This window comes from Moschus berezovskii, chromosome 19 (assembly GCF_049115385.1).
Source record: "Moschus berezovskii isolate FMDL1 chromosome 19, NW_MosBer_1.0, whole genome shotgun sequence".
Classification (NCBI taxonomy): Eukaryota; Metazoa; Chordata; class Mammalia; order Artiodactyla; family Moschidae; genus Moschus; species Moschus berezovskii.
In genome coordinates this window covers 64,546,195-64,566,240 of record NC_142478.1, presented here as the reverse complement: position 1 = coordinate 64,566,240, position 20,046 = coordinate 64,546,195, and the positions used below count along the sequence as shown (strand labels likewise).

At 49.7% G+C, this 20,046-nt stretch overlaps 1 protein-coding gene across 6 annotated transcripts in view; it reads right to left on the bottom strand.

Moving 5' to 3' along the window:
* TPCN1 (two pore segment channel 1) overlaps positions 1-20,046 on the bottom strand; it is a 59,840-nt gene that overhangs the window by 26,129 nt on the left and 13,665 nt on the right. For 3 of the 6 annotated variants that reach the window (XM_055404417.2, XM_055404416.2, XM_055404418.2), the window contains one exon: positions 5,549-5,676. The exons of 1 other annotated variant lie outside the window; for it this stretch is intronic. In XM_055404417.2, the coding sequence (XP_055260392.2) occupies positions 5,549-5,676 (128 nt within the window). Of the gene's footprint in view, positions 1-153; positions 5,503-5,548; positions 5,677-20,046 lie in introns of those variants that run through there. 2 more of the 6 variants (XM_055404419.2, XM_055404420.2) reach the window with 2 other exon arrangements.

Here is a 20,046-nt window from a genome sequence, read left to right as displayed (position 1 = left end):
GTCGCACTCTCAGGTGTGGGATGTTAAGCGCTCGGGGTCCGGGGTAAACTAGTCATGACTGTGTCCTGGCTCCGCCCCCTTCTCCCTGGATAACATGGAAACTGTTCTTTCACCTTTACAACCATCCAAGGGTTACCGATCGACCGTACTTACTCCCAGGAATCTTAGGGCAGCGTCTGGCACACGGAAAACTCCCTGAAGAGGTGACCTGTTATTATTTAGTTTAAGTTAGTAACACTGAGGGGAAAGCTTGAGGGTCCCCTTTGTCAGAATCCTGCTTTACTCAGCTTTCCCCATCCCATTTAGCTTTTTAAAGAGTTTTTGAATGTGGGGACATTTTTAAAGTTTTTGTTGAATCTGTTACAATTTTGCTTCTGTTTTATGTGGGTGTTTTTTTTTTTTTTTGCTTTTTGACCATGAGGCATATGGGATCTTGGCTCCCCAGCTAGGGATGGAATCTGCACCCCCTGCATTGGAAGGCAAAGTCTTCTTAACTACTGGACCACCAGGGAAGTCCCCCCACTTCTTAATTGACTCAGTTCAGTTCAGTCGCTCAGTCGTGTCCGACTCTTTGCGACCCCATGAATCACAGCACGCCAGGCCTCCCTGTCCATCACCAACTCCCGGAGTTCACTCAAACTCATGTCCACAGAGTCGGTGATGCCATCCAGCCATCTCATTCTCTGTCATCCCCTTCTCCTCCTGCCCCCAACCTTTTCCAGCATCAGAGTCTTTTCCAGTGAGTCAACTCGTCGCATGAGGTGGCCAAAGTATTGCAGTTTCAGCTTTAGCATCAGTCCTTCCAATTGACTCTATTTCCACCTAATTTCCTAACCCCTTGACACTTTCACCCCAACAGTAATGAGACAGCGGCTGACCCCTACTGAGTGCCCTCCACTGAACCCGGACATTCCTTTCAGTCCCGACAATTTGCCTTCCAGGCAAGCGCTTCCATTTCTTCTTCTTTGACAGCAATGACAGGGAACTTCCGTAGCACCCAAGGCCATAGAGCCAGGCAGCCTGATCCCAGCAGCCCTGTTCTATCTATTCTTGACCTCCTGCTGATGATGCAGAAAACAAATGATGGAGCCCGGGGAACTGTCCACTTGAGAATACAAGCTGATGACCCTCCCTGTTAGGATCGGCCTTCTGGGGGAGGTAGGGGATCTTCACTGCCTCCCTGGGGTTGGTTGGCACAGGTGTAAGTAAGAGAGGTCCCACCTCATCAACTTCATCACCTCAGTACCCCATCCAGCAGCATACACATAGATGGCATTTACTTTTCATGCATTGCCTTGCTTCAGTGCTTCTCAGCTGGGGGCAGTGTTGACCACCTGCCCTCCCCTGACTCCACTCCAGGGCTGGAGACACATGTAGCTGTCACACCTGGGGGGTGTTGCTGGCATCCAGAGGGTCAGTTCCAGGGATGCTGCTAAGCCTGCTAAAATGCACAGGGCAGCCCCTCACAACAAAGAATTATCCGGTCCTAAACACAAATGATGCTGAGTCAGGAGAACCTATCTCGTTCACTCTCAGCACAAACACTCAGAACAGAGGCTCTTGCCCTTGGCGCCAATCTCTAGAGGAGAAAAGGGTCAGAGCCCCAGAAGGGACACCCAGAGCCTTTCCAAAAGCATTCCGGGTGTTCTAGAATGCAGGCAGACCTTCAACTATTCCAATATTTGGCTCTTCTGGGATAAGGCCACATGCAACCATTCTCATAAACCCTTATTCTGGCAAAAGTGAAACTAACACACGCATGCCCGGTGATTACTGCAAAAGTTACAAAGCCAGGATAACAGGAAGAAGTGTCTCTGGACCAGGTGGCACATGGTGCCATGGAAGGAGCTCTGGCCAGTGGGTTCCTGTGCTAGCTGGAGGTGGCTTCAGCTTGCCAAGCTTGTTACAGAAAACTGGGAGAGCAAGAGATATAGTCAAGACCTCAGTTGGCACAGTGCCTGGTGCACACAGTGGGCGTTTAATAGATGTTTGGTATGATGAAGCATACCAATCATATGAAGGGTGTTCTTGCCTGGAGAATCCCAGAGACAGGGGAGCCTGGTGGGCTTCCGTCTATGGGGTCACACAGAGTCGGACACGACTGAAGTGACTTAGCAGCAGCAGCAGCAGCATGATGAAGCATTTCTGCAAGAGATCACTCTCCAGGCACCTGCCCAGCCCGAGGACCATCCAGTAGCTGGGAGGTGGCTGGGAGCTCTGACCTTGGCTGTGGTTCGCAGTGGAACCTCAAGCGAGTCACTTCCCTGAAGCCGGACACATTACTATCTTCATGATCAAAAAAATAAATAAAAGGCAAACCACAGACTCGACAGGGCAGGGAACAAACATCCTGGAAGTCACACGGAGGATAAGCTGGGCAAGCCTCACTCCCCATCCTGTGATCGGTGCCGGGCTCTGGTTTTCACCACCACCACCCCAGCCACATGGTTGCCTGGGAAGCTTCTGGCTTGGACTTCTAGAAAATGCAACTCTCGGGTAATTTCTTCCAACAGGTAGCCAGGGATGAAGGTCTGGCAAGAGGAAACCACTGACATGGAGCTCTCAAATCTGACCTTGGGGACTTGGAATTGTCTCAGGGCAGATGCAAGATGAGGCTTTCCCCAGCAAGGACGGAGTGAAATAGGATCTGAGTCTCTATCCTGACCCAGATGCTAAGGCTTCCCAGGTGGCAGAGTGGTAAAGAATCCACCTGCCAATGTTGGAGACGCAAAAAACCTGGGTTCGATCCCTGGGTTGGGAAGGTCCCCTGGAGGAGGAAATGGCAACCCCACTCCAGTATTCTTGCCTGAAAAATCCCAAGGACAGAGGAGCCTGGTGGGCTACAGTCCACGGGGTCACAAAGAGTCGGACACGACTGAGCATGCATGTACTCAGGAGAACACTGGCCTTATTTCCTAGCTGCTGATCATGAACTAGGAAATTTATGATTAGGAAAAATAGGAAGGCAGGCCAGTTGTACGTGACTTCCAGGCCTTTAATCTCTGCTCCCTGGGGCAGAAGTCCACAAAGAAAACTAGGACAGTCTTGGAGGCAACAGGAGCTCCGAGCACACAGCTCCTGTGGGTGAGTGAGTTAACACGTAAAATTTAAGAAGAGAGGAAACCGCAAGCACCAGATAGCCTCAAAGCAGTGAGGGGCCAGTTACCCAAGCACACCAACACCTTGGCTCAGGGGTTGTGCGGCAGCCCATCCGCAAGTGCGAAAACAGCTATCGGACACCCACTAACACCATCCTCCACAGCCAGAAACTACTGTCCGCGGGGATCCAAGTTCTGCTTTTAGTTTCAATTTCATAAGAGGATGCATCTTTTTGTAAGAAAAAAAAATTCAAGTAATACACAAAATTATAAGGTAGTAAAAATTCCATCAGCTAAAAATAATCACCTTTAATATTCTGACAACTTTCCAGATGTGAATGGGTATCTGTGCATACATAGACACATATAAAATTATATATAACATATATTAAAAGTCACCATATGATACCTTCTGTTCTGTAGCCTCTTTTCCCCCAAAGACATGGCCCATTTTTGAGTGACTACATGGGGTCAGGTACAGAAATGTGGCCACCACGTAGAGAAGAAAGAACATCATTTGGAGGCTGGATGGACATGGTTTAAATCCAAGCTTGGCAGTTTACTATCTGGCTGGCTTTGGACTCACTAGCCCCTGGGAGTCTCAGGTGTATGAACTGGGAGATGACCAAACTGCTAGGTAAGGTTGTTAGAAAGATCAGCAAGTACATACTTAACTTAGTCTTTTTTTGGTATACAGATTCATTTGTATTATTTTTTAGATTCCACTTAGAAGTTATATGATATTTCTCTTTCTCTAGCTGACTTACTTCACTTAGTATACTATTCTCTAGGTCTAGCCACACTATGGCACATGGCAATATTTCATTCTTTATTATGGCTGAGTAATATTCCACTCCTCATATATGTGTGTGTGTGTATTATATACCACATCTTCTTATATCAATTGTCTGTTGAGGGGCACTTGGGTTCCTGGGTTGTCTCTATGCCTTGGCCATAGTAAACAGTGCTACTATAAACACTGAGGTGCACGTATCTTTTTGAATTAGAAGGTTTTTTCCCAAATATATATCCTGAAGTGGGATTGCTGGATCATATAGTAGCTCTATTTTTAGTTTTTTAAGACACTTACATACTGTTTTCCTTAATGTCTGTACCAATTTACATTCCCACCAACAGTGTAGGAGAGTTCCCTTTCCTCCACACCCTCTCCAGCATTTATTATTTGATGATAGCCATTTTTATTACTAATGTTCTCACCTGCTTAAGGAAAGAAGGAATTACCAAGCAGCGATTCTAATTCCGTATTCTGATCCATCCTGGCCTCGCATCTAGCGCCTGTTCAACCTTGGAGAGGGTGACAGTGTAGAGGGTGATCCTGCCACGTCAACAGGCATGCCCAAGCTTGCTAAAATCTCCCTAAAACATTTCTACTTAACCTGAATCATTTCTGCCTTAACCTGAATCAGAACACATTCCTTGAGGAGTATAGCCATAAAACATGAGAAACACACAGACACCCGAACAGCTATCAAATAAGTATCTGAATTTCATTAAATTTTCTTTGAAAATAGCAAAGCAAATACTTACAAGGGAGAGCTGCTTCAAAGAAAAAAAGGATTAGGGGAAAGTGGTCATTCAAATGAACTTAAGAAAAATCCCATTTCCTCACCCAAACACTTACTCAATGCTGAAACTTCAGCAGAAGCTGAAATCTTATAATGACAAAAATGACAAGATTAAGGTGAAAATGCCACAGACAGTGAGATTAGCAGTCAACAGGCAATATTCCCTTTGGAGAGTATTCAATACTATATACCAAGGGCCCTAAAAAATGTCGATTCCTTCAGCCCACTGATTCTACTTCTTGGAGTGTTTCCTAACAAAATAATCCTCAATATTAAAGAGAAAAAGAGAGAAACAGCTGAAGACATAGATTGTCCTCATATTATAATTTATAACAGGGAAATGGATGATATACAGTAAGGGAAATATAAAAAGAAAATATCCAACCTTATTAGGATAGTTAAATAAATTAAGATACACTTACCAGACAGAATTATAAAGACTTTAAAATTTGTTCAAAAACAAAAACCAAGCATGGAATAGCAAATATGAAAGCAGCAGCAGGATAAACAGGAAGGAATAAACATCTCCAGACTCCTCACACTAAGTCAGCTGGACTCAGCAGATAAAAGAAGAATTCCTCCCGAGAACCAGCCTCTCCAGAAGAGGGAGCAGGGCAGGGGGAGGCCAAATGGACAGACTAGGGGAACCTGGGGGCAGGCAGGGCCACACACTGGGGGTCCTAGGAATAAGCCCACAGGCACAGTCAGGGTGGCTCTCCCGGCGTGATCTTATGAAACGAGAAGCTCACACATGGAGCACTAAACCCAGAACTAGATTTCTGGGCATGCATCCAACAGAGTCTGGCTCCCTGACTCCACCAACGCGTGGCAAGAAGGGCCCGGTGCTGCCCAGGAGATACTCACCTGGAGGTAGATTGCTGCCTCTTGATAATTCATCTCCCAGTCATGTCCGGTGGGGCTGGAGTGGGAGTTCTCGCCCTCTAAGCTCAGACTGGGGGCCTGGGAGTCGTGGACGGTATATTTGCCTCCATCTGCAAGAGGAGATTCACTTGCAACCCAGGTTTGAGAGAATAAAAAGACGCCATTCACCAGAGAGAAGGCTGGCAGTCATTCACATGCTCTCACTCATATCCTATTATATGTCAACACCCCCTTGTATACACTTGGGCTTCCTGGTGGCTCAGGAGGTAAAAAATCCACCCGCAATGCAAGAGACCTGGGGTCAGTCCCTGGGTTGTGAAGATCCCCTGATGGAGGGCATGGCAACCCACTCCAGTATTCTTGCCTGGAGAATCCCCATGGTCAGAGGAGCCTGGCGGGCTACAGTCCACGGGGTCGCAAAGAGTCAGACACGATGGTGCGACTAAGCACACACAAGTCTACACATGATCCCGTGTATTAGGTTGGCTGAAAAGGTCGTTCGGGTAACATATTTTGGCAAAAAAACCAAATAACCCTTTTGGCCAACTCCAATACTAACCAGAGCAAGAATAGTATGTCTAGCAAAAATGTTTTTGCAATGTGGATGGACCTGGAGGGTATTATGCTGAGTGAAATAAATCAGAAAGAGAAATACTGTTATGAGATCACTTATGTGTGGAATCTTAAAACTAAAGCAAACTAGTGAATACAACAACAAAACAAACTCATAGATACAGAGAATAAAGTAGTGGTTTCTACGGGGAGAGAGAGGGGGAGCGGCAAGGTGGGGGGAGGGGATTAAGAGGTACAGACTACTGGGTAAAATAAATAAACTACAAGGATATATTGTGCAGCAAAGGAACATTTTATAACTATAAAAGGAGCATAACCTTTAAAAACTGTGAATCACTATATTATAGACCTGAAACATATCATGTTGGATATCAATCTTACTTCAATTAAATTTTTCTTTCTCCTATTAGGTGAAAAAAGCAAGTATAAAAAGAGCACACACCCAATACTATCGTTTGTGTAAATAAGGGAAAAAACAAGAAAGCAAAGAGATATCTATTTATCTTAATGGAAGAAATAGGAAGAATAAATTAGAACTTGATGAAATTGATTACCTACAATGGATGGAGCGAACAGGGTAGAAGTCACTCAGAGGGAGTGATCTTTTTGATGACTTCTGACTTGTGGAAGCATGTTAATATACTACCTTGTCAGAAAAATAAAAATAACTGGATTTGTTCCCTGGTGCAGGGTCACCCGTGGCTCTTCCCTGCTGAGACCCATGCCCTTTCGTTCTGGTAACTCAGTCCTGTCTGTCTTTGAAGAGCATCCGCTCTCAACTTTCTGTCCTTAATTCTTCGGCTCTGGCCAACTCCACCCCTGGCAGCTGATCCAGTGCAATGAGATCCCCTCAAAACCCGCCCCACCCTGCCCCTGTCTCACCCCAGACAGGTATTTGGTTCAACCAATGGTGCAGACCGAAGTTTGGCCAACAAGGGTGAACCTAGAACTTCTTCAGGACCAGTTTAGAAAGGGGTGTGTGTGTGTGGAGGGACTGGGGAGCTCTTTCCCTATTGCTGCTTGAGGCTGCCTCTGCCACCAAGTGGGGAAGACCTGCCTGAGTTACACCCCTGGGATCGAGCTGTGCCTGAAATTTACCTCAGAGCATTTCCAAAACCTGAGCCCACGAAGATCCTTTTATACCTAAGCCTCTTTGAGTTGGGCTTGTCACAGCACTCAAGTGTGTCCACTGATACATGCCATGGCACCGAGAAACAAGCCTCAGCCTTTTTTTAACTGTTTGTTTATTTGGCTGCAACGGGTCTTAGTTGTGGCACTTGGGATTTTTAGTTGTGCCATGTGGGATCTGGTTCCCCAACCAGGGATGGAACCTGGGCCCCCTGCACTGGGAGTGAGGAGTCTTCGCCACTGGACCACCAGGGAAGTCCCATGAATGGACATTTAGACCATTGCCAATGTTTGGCTATTTCAAATGAAGCTGTTATGAACATTCATGTACAGGACTTGGTATGGATGTAGGTGTTCATTTCTTGGGGGTAAATACCAAGGGGTGAAACAGGTAGATCACCCATGTAACTTTTTACAAAACTACCAAACTGTTTTCCAAAGTGATTGTACCATTCTACACTCCCACTTGCAGTATATGAGAGTTCTAGGTCTTCCACTTCCGCACCACCAATTGATATATTCACTGCTTTAAGTCTTAACTATCCTAAAATATTGTGATGTTACTGCATTGTTTTAATTCCAATGCTTTTAATTTGCATTTCCTCAGAGACTAATAATGTTGAGCATCTTTCCATATGCTTAGTTGCCATTTGTACAACTTAACTGAAGTGTCTCCAACTCTTACCTGTTTGTTATTTTCTTCTTTTTTAAAAATTCTGAGTCACATATATGCATATATATATAGTCTATAAATATATAAAATTTTGTCTCTGATTATAATATCTACTCCAGTTTTATTTCCTTGGATTAGTGATTATTGTAGCTTTTTCCATCTTTTAATCTCTTTGTGTCTTTATATGTAAACTTTGTTTCCTGTAGGAAGCATATAGTTTGGTCTCGCTTCTTTCCTCCAGTTTGAAAAACTCTGCCTTTTAATTGGAGTATTTAGATTATTTACATTTAATGTAATTGCTAATGGTTCGGCTTAAATATATCATCTTGCAATTTGCTGCATATTTGTCCCACCTGTTCTTTGTTCTCCTGCCTTTCTCCTCCAAGACACTTCAATTAAGTACTTTCCTGAGGTCATGCAGTCGGTGAGAAGCAGGGCTTGGATACCAAATTAGGCTGGTTAGCTCCTTAATGGTAGGTTGCATGCCTCTCAAGGGGCTTCCCAGGTGGGGCTAGCAGTAAAACACCCGCCTGCCAATGCAGGAGATGTAAGAGATACGGGTTCGATCCCTGGGTTGGGAAGATCCCCTGGAGGAGTGCACAGCAACCCACTCCAGTATTCTTGCCTGGAGAATTTCATGAACAGAGGAGCCTGGCGGGCTACAGTCCACAGGGTCACAAGGAATTGAACATGACTGAAGCCATTTTGCACACATGCACACATGCCTCTCAAGAATTGGAAACCCAAAAAGGACAAGGTATGGCTGAAAAGTTAAAAATATGGCAGCTGTTCCATCACATCTGACCGCAGCCAGCACTTCTCATTCTGGTCCTGCTCTCCCAACGCCAGGATCTCCTAACTCCTGATCCCCACGCCCATTTCTGAAAGAACTGAGCCCCAGGTGGAGCCAGGGGAAGGTCAAAACCACCTTCTTCCACCCGCTCACATGGATCAGGGAAGCGTGAGTCCAAACATGACTCTCAAGCAGGAGAAAAACGCAGGCAGGCAGCTGGCTGGTGCTGGGATGTTAGGTGCATATGCTGTGTCCTCCATGCCCTCCACATGGCATGGCAGGGCCGGCACCCAGGACACAAAGTCCTAGGTAGAGTAAAGAGCGGTGCTGGTGCGGGGTGGGTGGTGATGGCTGGCACAGATGGCAGGAGACGTTAGTGCCACTTTCCCAGCCCGAGCTAGACATAAGCATCTGCGGGAGCCCCTGCCTTGGAGTTCCCCCGGTGTGCGCCTTCCCGCCCTTCCTCTCATGCGTGTGTATGGGGGGGGTTATCCCCCCCCCACATTGAGCTACCCGTGGGGCCAGCCCCGCCACAACTGCTCCAGAGCCCAGCCGCCTGGATCCTGCTGGCTGCCAGAAGCCTTCCACCAAGGCTGCCTTGCTGCAAGGAGAGGGTGGCAAGGGTCTTTCTTAGCACACATGTCTCATCCCCACCCTAATGAACTTCAGTCCTACAAATCCATGGAGCCCAAACCTCACCAATTTGGCTTTTGCTGAAATAACAAACACACTTTCAGGGCATATTCTGTGTGCCAGGCTACTCTCAGCACTATACATACATATAGTACTATAAATTTCATCCTCACAATAACCCTATGAGGTAGCTACCATTACTGTGTCCATTTTACAGATGAGGCACAGAAAGCCCAGAGAGACCTGTGAACTCACCCAGGCTTCACACATTTAGAAGATCAGCAGGGTCTATGCTGAGAATCCCCATGCTTAACCACAGTGCAGGGACTGCAAGGAGATCAAACCAATCCATACTAAAGGAAATCAACCCTGAGTATTCATTGGAAGGACTGATGCTGAAGCTAAATCTCTAATACTCCGGCCAACTGATATTAAGAGCCAACTCATTGGAAAAGACCCTGATGCTGGGAAAGATTGAGGGCAGGAGGAGGAGGGGCAGCAAAGGATGAGATGGTTAAATAGACAGCATCACAGACTCAATGGACGTGAATTTGGGCAGACTCCGGGACATAGTAGAGGAGAGGAAAGCCTGGAACACTAGAGTCCACCAGGTTGCAAAGAGTTGGACACGGCTTAGTGACTGTAAAAATGGACTATGGGGCTTCCCTCAATGGACTCCGGAGGATTTTCTGCTGTCCATCTTAGAAAGGATGAGAGTCAGATCTGGGGTCTTAGAAAGGATGATGCTCAGGTCTGGAATGGGTTGGAGAGACCATTTAATTGAATGCCCATCTCTTAGAGATGGGAGACGGAGGTCACGGTGGAGAGTGTACCTGTGTACCAGGGCTGATCCGTCAGAGAGCCAGTTCTAGCACTCGGGCCTCCTGGCCGCCTGTCTAGAGGTCTCCCCACCACAAACTCTGGTCATCCCTCACTAGAGTAATGTGGATGGTGGTCTGCCACAGGGTAACCACTGCCGTGTGCAGCCCTGAGTAAGACAAACCAAAGAGAATAAGTGACTGGGCTGCCACAGACTGTCATTCCCATTGGCCAGAGCTCTTGGGATATGCCAGTGAGGGCCATGAGTGACGGGTGGATGGGCGGAAGGTCTTGGTCGGCTGGGGAATACTTCTCTTGACCTACAAGTGCTGAACAGAATGGCTGTACCTTGGCTTCCCACGTGGTGCTAGTAAAGAACCCACCTGCCAATGCAGGAAATACAAGAGATGCAGGTTCAATCTCTGGGTCAGGAAGATCCCTTGGAGGAGGAAAGGGCAACCCACTCCAGTATGCCTGCCTGGGAAATCCCGTGGGCAGAGGAACCTGGCGGGCTACCGTCCATGGGGGTCACAAAGAGTCAGACACGACGGAACACAGTACAGGCAGAGAAACCCAGGGCAGGAGATGCCCCAGGGATCCAGGAGGCTCATCCCCTCACGTCCCCCCTCATTCATCATGTGGAGTGACCCCCCCAGATACTGTTTGCACCTTCCCAGCCCCTCACCCCACTGGGCACCCCACCCTGCTGCTGGTCTGGCTCCCTGTCCTGCCCCTCTCTGCCCTTCTCTTCTCTACACCGGTCAGAGAAATCCTTTGGGGTGTGTATGCATGTGTTTTAAGTAAACTTTTTAGCTCAGTATAACAGTAATCCTTAAGAAACCTAAGTCAGGTGGCAGCACTCCTCTGCCCCAAACATGCCACCGCCTCCAGCTCCTGAGAAAACTCGGAAGTCCTCCTCTGGGGGAAGCAGGTCCTATGAAACCCTATCTGAGACATCTCTGTTTCCATCTCATCCCAGTCACCCCTCACGCTGGCCACACCAGCCTCCTTGTCCTCCTAGGACGGGCCTGGACCGTTCCGCTAAGGGCCTTTGCACTTGCTGTGCCCTCAGCCCTGGCCCCGGATCTTTGAATGGCTGGCCTGGTCACGTCTCCCAGGTGTCCACCCGAAGGTCCTCTTACAGAGGCTGCCTTTGGCCTCCCCGGTCACACCGCCATGCCCTGGCACCCTCACATGGCCCCCGGCTTCCTCCTGGGCTTCCATTGCCACCTGGGAGGGGGGCATGGACTTAACTCATGGGCCTGCCTGGTGCCTGCTTCCCTGCCTGGAGTATCCGCTCCATGAACTCAGGGGCTTTTGTCTTGGTCACTGTGGTATCCCCAGAGCCCAGAATAGGGCCAGGCATGATGTGCAAAAGCTCCACACACATATCTGAACAGAAATGAAATGAAAGCTGCCCCAAAGATGACAGAAGCACACCCACCGTGGTGGGCAGACCATCCAGAGCACAGTGGGGAGCGCCCTCGGGTGGTAAGAAGGGGTATGACATGACCTCTCTGCCTTTTCCAAAGATCCTTCTTAGGGAGGATTTGTGCAAGAGGGCAATTTTGCACAAGAGTAATTCAGGCAGAACCTTGAAAAAGGGAAACAGGACTCAAAGAGCTGAGGAGACAGAACAAAGAATCCTCCCCTCCAGCGGGAAGGACTTTGTTCATTGCTTCTGATCGGTCAACCTTCCCCTTGCTCAGAACACAGAACTTGGCTTGCTTTCCAGATGCAAAGCCTGAGTGCCTGCTGGTGACTGTGGTTCAAGGACAGGGTTGAAAGGCCCTCGGTGACAAGGGCCACAGCAGGGAGTTTCAAGAAAGCCACAGGTTACTTCCAAGAGCCCCCCTGCATTCCAGGCAGGAGCAGCTGGGGAGCCACATTCAGGGATCACGGAAAGGGTAACATGGAAGGCAGGAGCCACGGTCCAGCCCGCTCCTTGCACATGCAGTCTTCATTCAGAGGCGGTGGGCAGTCCAGCGGCCAAGACCGGAAGCGTTTTCCCTGCGCTGCCAAGAGGAGGGGCTTGGGGACCGTGGGGTCTAATTCTTTCTTTTTTTTTAAGTATATTTATTTGGCTGCACAGGGTCTCAGTTTGCAGCACGTGGGATCTAGTTCCCTGACCAGGGATGGAAGCCGGGGCTCCTGCGATGGGAGTCTAGAGCCACTGGACCACCAGGGAAGTCACCTTTTTTGGAGGAGGGAAGGGGGGTTAACTCCAGATTCCCTGCCCCGTCCTCCCACTTCCCAGGTTGGAGAAGTGGCCAAAGAAGCAATGGAAACCCTCCAGCCCCCAAGTGCATTCTTGTTGAGGATGAGGAATGCTCAGAGGGTTGGCGGCCTCCCAAAAGGAAACATGGCAAGGGGTGAAAGAGAGAATGGGGGAGGGGGCTGAGGCAAGGGGGCAGGTCAGAGGTCAGACTGCGGGCCTGTAGTTCAGACAGGGGGCGCGTATCCAGCAGGCTTCCTTGGAGTGAACTCCACTGAAGCAGAAGGTGAGGTTATACGGGAATTCCAGGGTCCCCTGACTGATCACTGCTGAGCACGATGTCCTGGGGATGGTCTGTACCCATGTTGCTGTGGAGGTCCCTGCATTACGCCCACTGAATTTGCTCCAGGTCACACCTGGGGAGCCTCAGACCCTGCTGACTGTGAGCACCCACCTGCCCTGGCGACCTGGAGCCCAGACCTGGCCTATACCTAACCACCTGGGCTGAATCTGCACTTCCTGGGAGAAACAGTGCCCCACCCCCCACCCCCTGGGTCTCCACGTAAAAAGTGGGTGATGCAACTTTCGGGGCATCTCCTGCACAGGGAGAGACCAGACAAGGCCATCTGGAGGGCTCTCATACAGTACCCCAGGTCCCCGCCAGCCTGCGATCAGGGACCCGCCCTCACGCCGGTGATTACATTAGAGACCCCATAAGGATCAACATGTCTGATCTCTGATCCTGGTACCACCTTTGGTGCCACACTCACCCACGGCCAGGTCAAGGCATACCGCAAGGGCCCAGCTGGAGGAGACGGGATGACCTCTCCACAGGGCCGTCGGGGAGCTGGCCCTCTGCTGCCTCCTCCAGGAAGATGATAGCTGGCCCTCGCCTCTGCATTTCCACCTTTCCTGGGAGGCGGCTGGAAGCAGGAGGAAAGAAGTAGGGAAACAAGACACACAGCAGGACAGGAGGGTGGGAGCAGCAGTCTTCTTGGCTAGCTTCTCCGCTCCCAGGAGGTTTGAAAAGGGCCAGAGAAAGCTGAACACTCTTGGCAACCTGGAAGTTCCCACTCTGCGCCTCTGGGAAAAGCCACCCCTTCCCCAGTCCCTGAAGAGAAAAACTCTTTGCTCTGTACTCAGGGTGTCCTGGGCAAAGAGCTCTCCTGTAAAGCCGGTCTGCAGCCTTTTCAGGCCCCGCCGACCTTCGCCACTAAACATTTAAGCAACACCTACTCCTAAACTCCCCTCCCTACATCCTGGCAATCAGCCCAGGGAGCCAAACGTGGAGAATAAGGAACAGAAAGAAAACGGCTGAACTGGTAGGCAGTGGAATACAAAACAGCATAACTACAACCACAACAACAAAAGCTGCCTCCAAGTGGGAGAGGCGGTCCCCACACAGAGGACAGGCAGATAAACCAGGATGACCTGTTTGCACAGATGGTAATGCTTCCACCACGCTGATGTAACAGGGCCCAGACACTCCCTGCAAAACAGCTGGCGGCTTTGCATGCGGCCTCTCAAACGACCCTGAGGGGAATCCAAGGTTTCCGTTAGCTGGAGCACAGTGTGCAGCAGCATGGAGGTGGCTCTGGGTAAACAGAAACAGTTTCCATATGCTGGCTGTAAAGCCGCGCCAGGGAGGACAGGAAAGGACGGGTGGGAACGGAGGGCTTTTGTGACCCCCCCCCCAACATCCAGCAAGCGCAGGGTCCGCTAGGGCTGGGTAGGCCACTGGGGCCTTCCTTGGGGGCCTGGGCAAGAGGGTGCTTTGGATAAAAGGCATATGAGCTCCTCATGGGAGGCAGCTCTGAGCAGAAAGGATGTGAGGCGGGGACAGTTCTTTCGCAGATTTATACTGAAGTCCCTCTCTTTCAATCCTGTTCCTTTTATTCTCCTTCTCTTACATGTACTCAACCTCATGCATTTCCGCCCACCCCCGACCCTTCTCTCTCTCTCTCTCTCTCTCTCTCACACACACACACACACACAGGCACGCATATACCATGCACATCCTCTTCAAGACAGAACATAGCCCCGAGACTTCCCTGGTGGTTCAGAGGTTAAGACTTGTGCTCCCAAAGCAGGGGTCAGGGAACTAGATCCCACATGCCTCAACTAAATATCCTGCGTGGCACAACTCTAAGACCCAGCATAGCCAAATTAAAAAAAAATATAATTATGTAGCCCTGAACATCCAAGTTCTCTCCCATCTATGCCCCTCCCCGCCCCTGGTTCACGATCTTAATCCCCAGAGGCTCAGCTTCTTCATCCATTAACCGGGACCTGTGCCAACTGTGCTCTTGGCATCTCAGAGATGAATGTAAAAACCCACAAAGCGCTCCGAGCCCTCCGAAAACTGGTGCCCACCAGAATGACAATGAGCCATCGTCCAACCATCTGCCAGTTGTCGCTGAGAGCTCCACTCCATGGGGGGGAGAAAAAAGCTTAAAGAGGAGAGGAAAATCAACCTGAGTGGCACTGATGAGTTTTCCAGGCACGCCGTTGCCACCCTGCTTCCGTGTAGGCTCTTTAAAGGACCCTTGGATAAAAATTGGGCAAAAGACACCATGCCAAAAGACAGCAGAGCGTGTGTTTGCTTCTGCTCAAGCTTCCTCTGCTGGTGACTGCACAATGGTGTGGGAGGCAGACCCGAGTCACCCAGTCATGTTAGGAAAGGCTGTGAACCCTGGCAGAACCCCAGGCTATAGACCGACCTCCAGAAAGGCAAGAGCTGGCACACGGCCCTTCCAGTTGAATCGCTGGCCTCAGGCCCAAACCTTGTCCTGCCAAAGGCTTTAGCCAGAGGAGGAAAAGAAAGATGAAAGGCTCACCCAGGCCAGTACTTGGTCAGGCACTGCTCTAGAAGGAGGCAGCCCTGGTTTGGAAGCAGCCAGCATTACGGCCTGTGCCACCTCCAATTTTGTTTCCAGCCAGCTCACAGGGACCTAAGTGGCCAAATTCAGGGGGATTCCCTGTAGATACACAAGGCCTGCCATGGAAGGGCATGGAGCTGGTGAGAAAGTTGAGAGCAGCGGCTGTAGACAGAGGAGGTAAAAAGGCAGCAGGGGTGAAGATTAGAAATGGCAGACTCTTGGCAGGGGACAGGAAGATAAGCACCCCTTGGTAATTTAGGGTAGCATTGGCAGTCCCAGGGGCCCACCCCCCAACTGGCCACTCAGGGCACTCGCATACTGAGGCTGCAAACGAAACCTTGAGAGCAAGTCTCTGGTCTTAATAAATCATGTGGTTATTTGGGAGAGAAAAAGGGAGGGGGAAAAACGTTTTTAAAAGGCTGACCTTCTAGATGCAGATAAATGTGGTTTCACGGGAGGAGACATTTATTCCTCACCTACTGTATACCAGGCACTAGGTTAGGTGCTGGATTTGAACAAAAAAACCGTGGGCTTTGTCTTCAAGGAGCTCACAGTCAGGAGGCAAAAGAAGGGATGATTCTGGGGGCATCAAAGGCATTTGTTACAGCAGCCTAGAAAATGATGTGACCGCAACTACCATCCACAAGGGCTGGAGGGAAGAGGCAGACAGCGAGAGACTCAGGGGCCTTATCCGTGCTGGTTGAAGGATGAAAAGGTGTTCCAAAAAGGGCTGGGCATGGGGTGAGGGCTACCTTCCAGAAACAGGAAGGTCATGCGTAAAGCACAGAAAAGGAAATAGCAGGACACGTTTGGGAAGTGCGGTGGTGGTGGTTGAGTCGCCAAACTGTGTCCTACTCTTGCGACCCCATGGATTGTAGCCCACCAGGCTCTTCCATTCATGGGAAACTGCAGAGGTTTCAGTAATTCTGAAGCTTAAAGGACCAGAGAAATAAGGCTGATACGTACAAATGAGGGCAAGAATAACAGTTCACACTCAGTGCTTTACCCTTGTTAATTCCCCTGGGTATAAAAAAGCCCCATGAACCAGAGACTATTACTATCTCCAGTTTCCAGAAGGGAGAAAACTAAGGCCCAGAGAGGCTAAGTGATTTTCCCAAGGTCACAGAGCGAGAAGTGGCCAGGCTGGGTTCGAGCCCAGCGGACTGGCTCCTTTGTGAAGCAGGAGCAGCGGGCAGGCTGTAAGCAGGGGACTGGACTTGAGCCGCTGGGTTTTAACAGAGAGCAGCTGGACTAGTTGGGATGAGCAGAGATATGCAGGCCAGTCAGGCTGTCTTGGTTTCACAGTAACTCTGTCTATATTCTGCACAGGCAAAAAGGCAGGGCCCTTTCCCCAGGGGAGCCATGGTGACTTCACATTGACAGAGCAGTTAACTCCCCAGGAGCCCCCCGGGGTCACTTCCATTGTCTGATGGTCCTCACCACCTGCCTATGGAGAAAACCTCCTCTGGCCGCTGCTACACAGCCCACCACCACCCTTTGCTGAGGCAGAGACAGAGGGAGGGGTTTGCCAGATGCCAGCAGATACAACAGGAACCGTACTTCCTACGCCTGGGCCACTGGGTTTATTATGAAACAGAAGGCTTGACTCCCACTGGAAGCTCATCACAAAGCAATTATTGAGCACCTACCATGTGCAAAGTGTACGGGATGCTTTGAGAAAACATCTGTAAAGGCTCCATCCATCTCAAAGATGTACGCTTCTCTCTCTCTCACACACACACACTCACTCACACACAGACACACACAGAAAAACATGCAAACTCCACTGTGTTTATCCAAGGAAGAGTGTAGCACCTGTGTGAACATCTGTCCTGCATTCACTTGGAAGCGCTGGAAACGCTAATTGTGAAATGCACAGGGGTGGGGCCAGGAGCAGAATAGGAGCAAATGGAGACAAAGGCGGACTTCCCTGGCAGTCCAGAGGTTAAAACTCGGCACTTCCAATGCAGGGGGTGCGGGTTTGACCCCTGGTCAGGGAACTAAAATCCCACATGCTGTGTGGTGTGGCCAAAAAATATTAACAATAAGTAAAAGTAAAATAAAATGAGGCTTCTATTTTTAAAAAAGTGTGTGCTTACCCACTGAAGAATTTTTTACTTTTCTGAAACTTTGTTTTCACGCGTCTCAACAAATTACTAGGTTGGAGGAAGCTTTGACAGACAGCTCTGAAATTGTAATCTGTGGTTGCTGTTTAGTTGCTCAGTCATGTCCAGCAACCCTTTGCGAGCCCACGGACTGGAGCCTGCCAGGCTCCTCTGTCCATGGAATTTTCCAGGAAAGAATACTGGAGTGGGTTGCCATTTCCTTCTCCAGGAGATCTTCCCAACCCAGGGGTCAAACCTGCATCTCCTGCATTGGCAGGTGGATTCTTTACCATTGAGTTACCTGGGAAGCCCCACTGAAAAAAAATTTTTTTAATGGAAACAAAGGCATTATTTACTGCAAGCTGGGGCTCCCTGGGCCTCTGCAGGGGGTCAGCGGATGAGCAGTGCTCAGAGGAACAAGCCTGGCTGTGTATCCCTCTCTACTTGGGGTACTGATCAGAGGTCTGCTCTAGCCCCTGACTGGGAACACTTGGGGGACTGGCTAGACCCGGATCCCATGACCACTGGCCACACCCCAGCATCTGGATCTGCTGTGAGCAGGAGGCTATGCTCAGAAGAGCAGCAACAAGGGACAAAGTGGCCAGCCGGGAGACACAGAGCTCCTTGGCGGTGTGACAGCTGGGAGGAAGTCTACGTCCTGCAGACAGTGTGATGGCCTGGGCACGTCACTTCTCCAGGGACCTGGGTTGGGCTGGTTGGCGCTGCTCCCAAGGAAGCCGGCAGGGCCTCAGAGTCTGAGTGGTCAGTGGCCAGGCCCTGGGCTCAGCCTTCTCTTCCTCTTCTTCAGTTTCCCTTTCCACCGAGTGGGGAAAACAGTTCAGAAGAGGCATCGTGGGGACTTCCCTGGCGGTCCAGTGGTTAAGACTCCACCTCGCAATGCAGGGGACGTGGGTTTGATCCCTGGTTGGCGAACTAGGATCCTGAAGGAGCAAACAAGCCTGCGGCCGCAACTACTGAACCCATGAACCACAACTAGAGAGTCCGTGTGCCTCAGAGAAAGATCCTGCAAGATGCAAGGAAGATCGCGTGTGCCGTAACAGAGACCCAGCTAGACAAGTAAGTAAATAACTGATTTTTTTAAAAAAGGGGCAGCGTGAATAAAGAAAAATACAATAAAGGCCAAAAAGCCATCCGAAAGAGCAGGCAGGAGGTGGAGTCGCTTGAGGTAACACGTCCCTGCGGTGCACCTGACAGTCGAGGAAGTTAACATACAGTTCCCCATTCGCCACAACAGAATCCCTAAGAAAATCCAAACCCCAATCACCACTCCTTAGAGGAATGCAATAACAGGAAGGGCGAGCTCAGTCATCCACTCAGAGAGACCCGAAATTACCTACTCATAGGCTCAATGAGGGACATCATCGCTTTGTTGAAAATGAAACCCTGACACTTTACTGTTGAGTTAAGAGTTTTTCCACTTACTGAGTTGGTACATGGAATTTTACCTGAAATTTCCTATGTCAACCCTGAATGGAGATGTTTTTATCCCCATTTTACTGACGAAGAAACAAACTCAGGGAGAAACCGAAGCTTAGCTCCTCATTCAAGGTTGCACAGTTGCTAAGACAGGACACTGGAAATTCAACCCCATCCTTTGCTGCAGACCAAGAGACTCTGAAGAATGTCAGAATGCACTAGAGTATCAGCCCATATTACCACTCCACCAATGCATACACATTTCTAACCACCTGAGGATTCTCCCAAGCCCTTTCCCTGTCTTCAGACTGGGGAGCTCCTGGCCACCCCAGGACAGTGTCAGAGCTCCAAAATGAAACAGGCAGCAAAAGCAAACAGGTCAACTGGCCTCAAGGCTGAGCAAGGTCTGTGACTGAGAAAGTCTGAGCCCCATGGAAGCAACCAGACAGGCTCCAGGGTGCGCAGTACAAGCTGCCATTCGCAGCAAGGCAGGCCAGCCAAGTGCAAACAGCACAGCTGGCAAGAGGGGACCCTGGGGTGTCAGAGAGAAGGCATCATGCTTGTTGACGACCACCCACGAGTGAAAGCCAACGCATCCGGCAGCTTGGAGCAGCTCCAGGCCATTAGCCGGTGCTGAGCACAATGGCTCTGCCTGAGTTGGTTTCCAGCAAGAGCTAAAAGGATAAGAAAAATAAATAAATAAAAACCTAGTCTAACAAAAAGAGAGATTAGCAAGAGGGAAAGGCAGCCTACGAGTGGTGGAGTGGTGGTGGGTGAGTTCAGAGGTAGGGGAAGGCGGGACATGGGCTGATATAGAAATTATGGGCCATGTGAGGGCCCTTGAGAATTTTGAAAGCAGAAACCAAAGACATGCCCCAGGCTGGCTCCTCCTAAAGGAAGCAGATGCCAGGATCCACCTGGCCTATTCCAGACCTGATCATGTGGGGATGGGTCTTCTGGTCAACCCAGTGGTTTCCACAGGCTGGTTAATATATAACAGAGTCTCTTGGGTGTTTGGAGAACCTGGTGACTCACTCCCAGATCCCTTACTTCACATGTGTCTGTTTATTAGGTGTCCAGGGTATGTACAGGAAAGATGTGGTCCATACTTTTGCAAAAACGTGTGCTCCCGGAAAGAGGCACAATACATTAGGACCCAAAACAATAGCACCTACTTAGACGTTCCTATCTTGTCCAACCAGTCCACCCCACACAGGCGTCATGA